General features: G+C 38.3%; 1 protein-coding gene across 6 annotated transcripts in view; it reads right to left on the bottom strand.

The window, feature by feature from the left end:
* Positions 1-12,015, bottom strand: part of gtdc1 (glycosyltransferase-like domain containing 1) — a 38,896-nt gene that overhangs the window by 14,759 nt on the left and 12,122 nt on the right. For all 6 annotated transcript variants that reach the window (XM_079880389.1, XM_079880392.1, XM_079880394.1 and 3 more), the window contains exon 4: positions 11,316-11,489. In XM_079880389.1, the coding sequence (XP_079736515.1) occupies positions 11,316-11,489 (174 nt within the window). The remainder of the gene's footprint in view (positions 1-11,315; positions 11,490-12,015) is intronic.

Here is a 12,015-nt window from a genome sequence, read left to right on the forward strand (position 1 = left end):
AAGGTGGTTGTGGCAAGGTATGAGGGATGGAGCTGCTTTGCAAGCTGGGAGGAAAATTTCATTTCGAGGGCCATTTTGAAAATTACACGAGGAGGTTTTGACTAGGCAATAAAAACACAGCCGTGTCCACTGACAGGAGAGGGAGAATGCCACCAATTAGCTTATTTATAAATCAGGCGCAATTTCAGAGATGACTTTTACCTTGCATTTGATTAAATGTGAAAGGACGGTTGGGGAAAAGAGGGAGGAAAGAAAATCAAAGTCAAAAATCATTTCATCTAATTTCCTTTATTGGCAATAATCACAAGCGGTCTCTTTTTCCCAGGCTAATGAAAAATTCCATTGATCTTGAGGTTGGCCGTTGTGACGGCTTAGAAGCGGAGAGAGCTACGTGCAAACTTTCTCCGGCAGTTCTTCTGGGGAGCTCAGGACAGCTAAAAGTAACTGGGTTCATTACAAGTTAAGCTCAATTGTAGCATAATGTTGATTAATACCAAAAATATATTTAACTGGCAAATTTTTTTTTTTTTTTTAAAAGCAAAAGTTATGATGATAATACAATCGAAGTACACATGGCCCAAAGGGTATAAAAATGCAAATATTTTAGTTAAAGCACTTACATGTATGAACTGAATTGTAGAGACAATGACTTTCTTTTAGAGCTGTTGTACAGCCAAAACAATCTCTGTTCCATTCATTTCCTATTATCACTGTAAAGCTGCTTTGAAACAATCTGGATTGTAAAAAAGCGCTATATAAATGAAGGTGACTTGAATTGACTTGACTTGTAGAGTTGTCTAAATGGTCACTTTTATTTGTTATTTGCTGATCAAGAAGCTCCAATTTAATGGAAAAATTATAGATTATATCAAATATTTCATCCTTTGAGAGCACTTTCCTTTTAAAAACATCTCAAAGTCAGATTGAGATGCATGAAATGATAGCAAAAAAAGTACCAAAGCTTTAGTTACTTTGACAACTGACTTTACTGGCATTGAAATTGAAATATTTCCTATACATTTACACAAATGTAAACATTCATTTTTGAAAAAGAAGAAATGAATGTTTTTATTCAGCAAAAAATGACCAAAACCGACAGAAAACATTTATAATTACAAAAGACTTCCACAAAAATATTAACTATTATCAACATTGGTGATAATAAGAAATGTTCTTAAGCATCAAATCCGCATAGACTGGAGTAATGATGCTGAAAATTCAGCATGCCATCACTGTCACAGTTTGTTTTCATTAGTCACATGTTTTCCTTTGTTCAGTTTTCCCACCACTCCTTTGTTACCATGGTCACCATCATTATGAGTTCATTTGGTTCAGCTGTGTTTGATTAATCATCCTCATTTGTGTTTGCTTTATAAGTCTGTCCCTCACATCCATTCTCTGTCCGGTCACCGTTATGTAGAAGTGTGTGTTGCTCAGCCTGTTTACCTGTCTTCTGGATTATTATTAAAACATTGTATTGGAAATTATCTTCTTCTTTGTCTGCCTTCTTGCAACCCACCGTGACAATCACAGGAATAAATCAAATATATTCAAACAGAAAACAGTTATTTTAAATTGTAAAAATATTTCAGCATTGTTTTTATAGCATTTCTTAACAAATAAATGCATCATCCTCGTAGTAAACCTTACAGGCCCCAAACTCTTGAATGGCAGTGTAAAATATTCAAGTTTTGTGGCTATAAACTATATGCTATCAGCCCCATTTGTAATGCTGTAACCATGATGGGTTTTTTTTTCTTAAAATTATTTTTGGTGGTAACAGACATCATGCCACAAACACTGTCAATTTAGCTTAACTTGTATTGAACCTGAAACATCCCTATAACACTCTCTGCCCACTGAGCGAAAGCGAACGATCACGCAAAGGTTTAATGCGGCCAAGTGTGTCATTTTGAAAGCACCGTGGCCAGCATTAGTCTCATCAGTGTGGGTGCCCTGTAGGGTGGCTTGACAGAGGTCTGGTATGATGGGCACAGGAGACCTGAAGAGAGCCTCTGAGATGTGGACAGAGAAGGTCATTACTGCACATTAACATCTACATTCATTATTACCAACTGACCTCATAGTCAAACGCCAAAGTTCCTGTCCCAACTGCGGCACACATCCTGGACTTTAGTCTACTCTACGTGACACGGAGAATAAAAATATCATACCTCTGAGGGCGTTGGGATGAGGACTCCAAATTTTAATGACAAAGACTGACATGCAGTACAGCTGAAGTAGGTCAACAGGAGGTAGCCAAACAGAAGGCTACTAGAGGTTTCCAGCGACACTACAGACTTGCCCCATTTCCATTTAACGCAAATGACAGATATGATCGCATCGGGTTATGGAATGCGTTAGCAATAACAGACTTTCTGTATTATGTAATGTGCATATGGCTTACCAAATCTGACATGGCTTGTGCAGTTGTGTCAAAATCTGCCCCTTCTATGACATCTGTCATGTGAAACAGACGCATAACAGCATGATCACTTCAAACAAAACCTCGACATCTCAGTCCCTTACAAGCACATAGCTGTTCATCAGTTGTTAGATGTTAACAGTGGCAATGGAAGTATTGTTTTATTCTAAACAGAGATATTTGTTTGCTTAATGGAAGATTGCAGATTGAAATTAGCTTAAAATGATAAGAAAGTTATAACAATTTGTGTAAAGGTGGTGTTACCATAGAGACAGAACAGTAAGCAAATAAGCCCAGTTCTGTTTCAGTTACACATGTAACGTGAGCAATAATGTCATGTTTCACTGTCTGCACTTTGCTTACATGCTCTCTTCTTTTTGTTAACAAGCTGAGCAGGTGTAAGCAGGATGAAAACGTCACCTCTGTATCGAAAAGAGAACTCAAGTATTTGTTTTCCAAGACAACAGTTGAACTCCAGAGGACATTTTTGAGCCCTTGCTGGGCACTGTGGAAAAGAAAGTGACCAACTGAATCTAACTTCAATCTTTTCACAACACAAGGCTGTTAGCAAGATATACATACGGCGGTCACTTCAAACTAGAAAGTCAAGGTTTCTCAAACAGGGGTTCGGAAACAACTGAGGGGGTTTTGAAGGAACTGCAAGAGGGTTGGCGAGTTGATGAAGAGCTAATAATTAATTACATCAAATGTAAAATTAAAAGAAAAAAATAATCATTTAGTTTAGTGCTGCAAACTAATCAAATAGCTTTATAGTCTGATGCGCTGTGTGTTTTAAAGCGAAGCGCAGCACCTGAGCAGCTCATGATCCGGTGTATTCAACATCTGAGAGCTTTTTGGTTCACAGCAAACTTTACATACTATTTAATTATTATTAAAATAGAAATATTATTAATAACACTTTGATTGGGTTTCTACAATGGTCTGAGGTCTTTTGAGGTCTGAGACTAGAAAATTCACAGGAGCAAAGAGGCTAAGAGAAAATTCACAGGAGGCTAAGATAAAGAGCAAATAATCAAAGATGACACATTTTTACTTGTGTTTTATAAATACCTGCATGTCCTGATTACATCATGGCAAAACCTATGGCCACAAGCCAGCTGCTTGGGACAAATCTCTGAAGCCAGGGGCTTTATCCTTGATTCATTCCTATTTATCACGGTTCGCTCCTAGCACTTGAAAGCACCATATGGACTCAATTGTGGTTCGTTCCTGGCACACGTGATCTGGAGATCAGACGCATGCCATACCTTTGGGCTTTACCATTGGATTATTTTCACAGGGCACATACTGAAGAGTCTTCGTGCCACAAGGATAGAGATCCCTTTTGAAAATGTCCTCAAAGCACGAGGTGGTGGAATCCGATGTCAAAGAAACAAATGAAAAAAGGTGCCCGCCAGATGTTTCACCGACAAGATTAAACGCTCAGCGATTTGATTAAGAAAGCCCATCTCCTCATCACCCCATCCTGCCCACATTAAGGCTTAAGAGCAATCAAAAAAGAGAGTGCTACAGGATGAGTAGCAAGGCGCATGAGGATTTGGAGCTCGGGTGCCAAGTGATGAGTTTCTGACCGCTGGTGGCTACCGACCGACTCCAAGGGAGTACAGTGATAATCAAGGCCTCCACGGGGACCTGAGCAAGTATGAAAAGCAGGATTAGCAGAAGTTCAACATCAGCAGATCCATCGCAGCTTTATCACAAAAGCAGCTTTTATTAGATATGCGTATTTACAAAACATGCTTGCGCTGGACCAACAGCAAATTTTCCAATACATTGGAATGGTTTCCTAAGCCGCCCAGTCCACAACTCACATTTCTACAAAAAAACACCCACTCGCTTCAATTAAATAATGTAACCCACACAACTATGAAGCCGTGGCACTGGTTTATGTAACAAGGTAATCGGCGTCTTTGATGCGACTTTATTACTTCGATATGGGACCAAGGCGCATAATTTCCACTGCGCTGTTCCCTTTGAACCGTTCTGAGACAATCTCTACAGCAGGATATCCTGCCATCTGCTTCAGTAACAGAATCGCTCCGCCAGTCAGTCATTGGCGGCAGGCCGCCTTACAGAGAGTCACATCCATGCCTTTGAACTGCTTTTTAAAAAGCAGCCAAATACCCTCTTTTCCCCACCAACTTTGAAAAGTAGCTTCAGTTATCTGTGCTGAGTTAAATGGGCTAATGAAAACCTGGTCCTCCTGACAATGAGAGTCTAGCGAGAGATTCCTGTGATGGATTTTCCCCTCAATGAGCTTGATAGCACTGTGGTCCCCATCTTAGGAGGAACTGTCATTGTTTTAGATCACAGCATTGGGATCAATACAGTGCTGGCCATCAATCTTAGCATTCCGATCGGGTGCGTGGGACTTTCTGCAAACATCTGATGCCAGTTAAGTGCTATGGAAACCAAATTCACTCTTCTGCCAGAGCGGAGAACAATGGAAATCAGAGCAGCATTACATTCGAGTCCTTCCAGGAGTGTCTTTGTGATGTGGCGGTGATGTGTTCCTTAGGGCTGAAACTCTTGAAAGGACACCTGATTGTCATGTGACTTTATGCAAACATGTCCAGTTGGGCTGTTGTGTTTTAATACAAAGACTGGCCTTTAATAGCGGCCACCAGCGTTGTGGATTTCAGTGATTGATGATGTGGTATGGCCCCGCTCAGCTGGGCTCCTGCTCACTAGGGTCAATCGCGATTGAATTACGGCTAAACGCAAAAAGCCAATTAATAAGTGAGGTCTGATGAAGTTGATCCAAAGGACACGGCGAGGGAATAGAAGCCTTTAAAGTAGAGATTTCTTTGGATTATACTACATTCAATGAGATATTACAAAAGATGTTTTCATTCTGAGGTTACTTTTACCTTGTTTATTTTTCTCCATCTTTCTCCACTAAATGGGGATGGTGACTGCGGGCTAACCCTGTACTTTGTTTACTTTAAAGGGAGTTTCCTTATACTAACCTTTGTGGGCTGTCCTCTCGCGACTATACCGTACGTTTTACATCAGTATTCTTGACGTCTTTCTTTTGTTTTTAACAGCATCTGTTGAGAATATGGTATGACAGTAGAGCCAATATTTTAATAATTATAAAAATGTTACTTCTTTTTTGTTTCTTTTACAGAAAAAGAACAAAAGAATGAAAGAAATAAGAAATATGCATCACATAAACAAGGGACCAACAGGAGCCCACCTGCGAGATATTTCATATCAAATACTCTGTTTCTTCTCTTGTTTGTCTCTGGGAATATTTTTAAATTCTTAAAAGGCTTGGACAAAGTTGGTTGCTGAGAAAAGAACCCAGGGCATGTTGACGGATGGCCGGCCATGCATATAATCGTTTCCTTACACTCTGTGAGTTTGCTTTGGAAGGGGCGAATTACCATCTGAAAATGAGCTGAGAAACACTGTAGGCGAGAGCCCTGCGTCATCAGTGTCAGCTTACTTACAGCGTCTCTTAGCCATGATACGGACACACATACTTTTGCAAAAATGCACACACACTAGTGTGGACCAACATTACTAATGTCATCTTAACCCACATTTTACACACAGGGCAAATTTGTCATCCAACCAAGCGTAGGGGCACATCCATCCCCTCATAGAAACAAAACATATAACAAACAACACACAAGTAGACATATAAACAGCACCGATAGTGCTCTTTATTTGTACATGCTATTAGAGGTATAACATTTCTCGGTAAAAAAAATCAAATAAACAAATGCTAACCGTTAATTCTAACTTGCACCGTGGTTAATCTCAAATCTGATGAGGCATCTATAATAACGCGTAAAACAGACAGACAGTTCCGCTAATGTATGTTTCTGTCGATGGATACACTCTGGACAGCTACATTCATGTGAAATGCATGCAATGAACTCTTAGTATGTAGATCTATTGCTGACATCACAGTTCCTCACATGTTGGTGTGTTGCAGTTCAGTATGGCAAGTGAAGGAGACAAGCTGTTGATAGAACCGCTGCCTGCATCATATAAATCTTTTGTCTGGGTTAATTTCTGGTATCCCAATACGCTGTTACAATAGAGATGGTTAAAAAAAATTAAAAAAAATAAAAACAGTCACTCTATGTAAACTTTGTTCAATGTGAATCCTGTATGCTCTAATATGACGAGTCATTTACGACGTCATCACCCGGGTGTTGATGCGCAGGTGAGACAGAAACAGCACACATTACCTTCTGTTCAAAACAGGCACTCTGTGCTAATTCGGACAGGCACAAAACAGTAATGAAAGTGCAGGGCAGGGCTAAAGATGTTCAAGACAGTTGACGGAATAGTCTCTGTCCCGATCGGGCCAGTGCTGCATCGTCATATAAAGGCTGGCCCACACTAAAAGATTTTTAAAAATCAAGTCAGATTTTCAGATGTGAGAGACCACAAACATGACGATGAAAAAAACATAGATTTAACAGTTTTGTTCCTATAGTGTGTGGAGTGCGTTTTGGTTGATCGGATCACAAGTGAACGACGTTAAATACAGGTGTAAACAAGGAAACTTTTTGAGATAGTCGAAAACGCATTGGACCGGATTGCTATCGTACTGTAAGCACTCATGTGGTCGAATGATGTCCTACTCTCCGCCTACTGACTTAATCTGTAAACATTATGGGAAGTGCACTAGCCACTAGCCAGATGGCATTTAAACTTTGGCTGGAGACGAAAAACATACCAAGCACAATGTTCTCTCACCATTCCTGATTTCTAACATGCACTCATCGCGTTCAACGTGGTTTTGCGGCTGTCAGAGCAGACAGTTTTCTCTGGTCTTGTTCATATGCAAATTGGTTATTTCAAGCGTAATTTCGTTCATTAGATCGAAATATCAGAAAAAGCCCACACATTTACCCACCCATAGACCCTCCCCTCGAAGAAATCAGGACAGAAGTGGTTGAAAATGGATAAAAGAGACAGATTTAAACACCAGATGTAAACAGGAATGTGTCTCCCTCGTCTACTTGTGATCCGATCGACCAAAATGCATCTTAATACCAGGTATAACAGATTCTATTCACAAACAAGCAAATTCCCAACTGTGCACACGCAAAAACTCGCAAAATCTCTCACGGTCAAACATGAGCAAACAAACATGGCGGACGACCAGCAAGAAGAAATGGTGATAATAGTGTTAGGACTGCTTTTTACAGTAAATTAGCGGAAAAAAGAAAAAGGTTATGCTTCCGTCTTCCGTCAGCTCGCTTTCTGATTGGGTATGATTTCGTTCCATGTGACAATCTACAGAGTGCATGTGTGTTTGTCCTCTGGGTTCACCCCACTCAACAGGATTTCTGATTGTAAATATACAACATGTTGGAAATTTACAATTTGAGATCGATGCTGCCCTGACGTTCTTCCGAGCAGATTCAATCATTTTTTTAAAAAATTAACACACCTCACACCACAGGAAAATCTGATTAAAAAATCTGTAGAACCATCAAGACATTCAGGACTTTACCTAGGATTGTCGGATGGGGAGAATTGGGACCAAAATCGGCTGCTCTTGTAGTCTGCCTTTAGTCTAACATTTGTCGTTGAGTCATAGCCAATACTGTTTTAAATAGTCTGTGCGTTGCACTTCATCTTTTTATAGCATTTTGATCAAATGACAGAAAAAAACGGAGCGCCCACAGAGCTACAGCTACAATAAACTTCATAACCTGTAAGCTCTTGAAAACTTGTGATGCACTGCCTCAGAAGCGGCCATTCTAATAACGGATAAACACAACATTCGCCGGTTAAAAACTTTTGGTAAAATGTTAATAATATAATGACATGCAAATATTTGATCATATATAATGACGCAATATCAACTTTGACAACACAGTGTTTGATTATTTAAAAAATACAGTGTTTTTTTCCAATTCCTGAAAAGTAGCAGTTTTGGTCATACAAGGTTTCCGACCGTCTTAAGTGAACGTAAATAGTTGAGAAAGACAACGCATGTGTAGGCCTATTGGTATTTAGGATCCGTGCATTATGTCTTAAAGTGACAGCAGCCTAATATGCTGCTGTTGTTTTGGTGTTAATGGCTAGGTTTTTTAAGGTTAATGATGTTAACGGCTCTTGACTGAATAACTTTCGAAACTTTAATAAGGATTCATTTTTATACAGTGAAGCTTATATGTGGTGTTATTTTACATTTTATTACTTTACTAAATGTCTCTACCTGAAAAGTACTATTAGACCTATCTGAAAAACTTAAAGAGCATTGTTTCATTTATTTGTATCTTTGCTCTATTTGTTCTTATTTTCGTTTTTTTTTATTTGGTAGTAGTCCTTTTTTTCCTGAACATAGCACATACCAAACCGTACTGAAACTGATCCTAAAACCGTGATACAAACCGAACCATGGGTAATTTGAATACCCCGGCCCTATTATATATTGCCTGATTCATCGAAAGAATAATTCAAATCAGATAAGAACAAAAAAGTGCTCACCAAGCTGTGCTAGACACAATTTCTGATATTTTATTTATTTCAAACAAAATTTAGGTAATAGCATATTATTATTTATTTAATTTTGTGAATAAGGTGCAATCTATAATAAGCATAATTAACACAGAAAGGAGGAGTGTTTGTGCTGAAAAAAACTATACACATTTTTATAGTCAATATATATTTAGCATCTGGTCAAATTGGATTGTGAATCGTTAGTAAATAAGATAAAGGAAAGACACAAGAAATATCATGTACAAAAGTGACTCTGCTCTTCGCTAAATTCACTCAAACTGTTTCCATCAATACAGTATTCTTTCATTCAGTTTGCATGTCTAAAACACAAAAGTATTTTCCGGAACAAAAAGGGAGAGCTATGTTATCAATATAGGTGCATTAAAAAAAAAAAAAATACAGCAAAGCATACACAGCTGTTTTAGTGATGACAAACACTGAAACGTGACCTCAGTGGTCTGGCTCTTCTAAATCACGAAAAACAAACTTGAAAACACAAAGCGGCTGGATATTTCTTTTAAGTTTGCATTAAAAATCTTGATTTTGTCAACAAAGAACTGACTAATGCAAAAAAAAAAAACTTGCATCAGAGAGATAATGGAAAACATGCCTCGCTCAGACCTGAAGATAAACATTTTAGATATACAGATTGAAAGAAGAGAAGGCAGAAAAGTAATGGACTGCAAACATATAAAACAGAAAGATATAATAAAAATATATGACATGACACTTTTATGCTGAGCTAACACATATAGAACACATGAGATTCAGATTCAAATGAATAGATTACGCTTTTATAATATTGGGTGTTTGTGAGTGTACATACAGTACGTACATAATATTTTATTTATTCAAATATCTAATTATATTTTATATAGTAATATATTCTAGTAATATTTTTATTTTATAAATGTATATATATATATATATAAGTGCCATCTGACATTTTCTTCTAGAATGGTCATTTTTATAAAGCTTGTATATTTAAGTTAAGTAATTTCACTTAAATGACAATTAATAGGTAATGTGCATTGCCATTTAAGTGAAATTATTGAACTTAAATATACGAGCTTGATAAAAATGATCATTCTAGAAGAAAATTTCAGATGGCACTTAGATGCTTTTGCATCTGAACTCTTCATATATATAATAACATATATTTAATTGAATGGACACAAACTGATCCCTTTAGAATTATATAAAGTTTTATGTTTTTATTATGAAACCTACTGACAATTTTGCAACCAATCTGCAACTTTTCACACATTTCTAATTTAATCGCGACATGCACATCAGAATGACAAAGACTGCTATACAGCTAAGGGAGAATGTGAATAGTATGCACTACATGGTTATAGCCTCTTTAATCTTTAAACCAGCACACATAAGCCAGCCCAAGAATGCCTTGAATCAAAATGAATTTACAATATTGTTCCACTCGTTTCGGGTCCTGCTTGCTGTTCATTAGGAATCTAACAAGAAGCAGGAGTTGCTTCTAGCCGACTTATTCTTGACATTGTTTTGGAACGGGGCGATGAAAAAAACAAACACCCATGCTTGCTGATCGAAGGTGACAGTTCGGGAAGCAAATTCTGAAGCCAATCTAGACTGCGCAAGTCAAAACGAAGTACGCAGAACAGTGAGATTTTAAAGCTGTAGGGGGGAAAAAAGAGCAGTGTGCTCAGAGACCCCAAATAAAAGTAGAAATCAATTCAGGGACCAGCGAGTGAGACCACAAGGACATCACGCATTTTAAATATTTGCTTTTTCCTAGCTATTTCCTCTAATCAAGCAATCTCAAAATGCAAGATTATTTTAAATACCAAAAAAAAAATGCATTTTAAGTCATGATAACCAACTAAAAAGCAATATATAATTAATGGACACAGCATGAACAGTCAGTTCACTACAGTTGCTTGCGTCCACATGAGCCGAAAGGTTTCTGAAAATGTTTTTGGAAAAATGGTGCATTTTAATAACCTGCCATTCAATGCAGATGAAATTCCCCGAGTGAAAATCCTCACTAATTATTATACTGCGGTTGCTCAGCCACACAAAAATCAAACACAAATTTCTACACCATCTACAGTCAAACAGACTATAACACAAAGAAATCACTTTCTGTCCCAGTGGGCATGTTGTGTATGTCCATGCATGTGCGCCCAAGCACAAGCACGTATCTGTAGCCGGAGCGTGTCAAGTGATCCACACAGGATATTAAAGCTGTCTATTCTAATCACTTTCTTACACAACTTTGCCCACTCGCCATTAACCACGCTTGCATACGCGATCAGCTTTTGGGGGCGGATTAAGAGTGAACTTGCTAGCACATTTTTTAATCAGTGGAGGAGTGATCCCTAGAAGGCTGTGGTGAGGGATATAAAGAACAGACCTTGTGACATCAGGAAAGCAAATCGGGAAGTGGAGGACACGGCACTTGGGCCGGATGAGCCGGTCCAGATCTTTAGGCCGATGGTCGGGCATGGTCTTCATGAAGGTGGAGATGGAGGAGAGGAAGGACTCCATGTTGAACGAGGAGTTGAACGCCACCACATCCGCAACCAGGCTGGGAAAACATTTTCATTTCAGATGATGGAGGAAGATAAACACTGACAAAGCAAGCCACAAAATGTCACAATATTTCTCCGGTCCTTAATTAATTCTCGAAAATGAGCGTTATTGAAAACAACATACGTTTTGAAAAGCGAACTTTACTCTTATATGGAAAGCTGTGCTTAGCAGACATCTATAGTAACTAGTCACTTAAAATATCTAATACATGTTGATTAGAATCCACAGACACAAACAAACCATGTTTTTAAATGGCACACCCCAATTGCCAGAATCAATCACTGCATTGCACTCAATTAGAGAGTGAATTAGAGGAGCCGAGCTCTTTTTTGTGTCACTGTTCTGCCACGTTAATAAAGTTGAGCAAGCAAAGGGCCTTTGAATTATTGACATGATACTCTGACAGACAACAATCACAATGTATTCCAATTAGAGCTCTTAAAACCCTTTCTTTCAAGCATCAAGATTGATTATGACATTAGGCTTTAAAACATTGAGTTCTTAAGAATTAGAGCGCCATT

This window comes from Squalius cephalus (assembly GCF_949319135.1).
Source record: "Squalius cephalus genome assembly, chromosome: 9".
Classification (NCBI taxonomy): Eukaryota; Metazoa; Chordata; class Actinopteri; order Cypriniformes; family Leuciscidae; genus Squalius; species Squalius cephalus.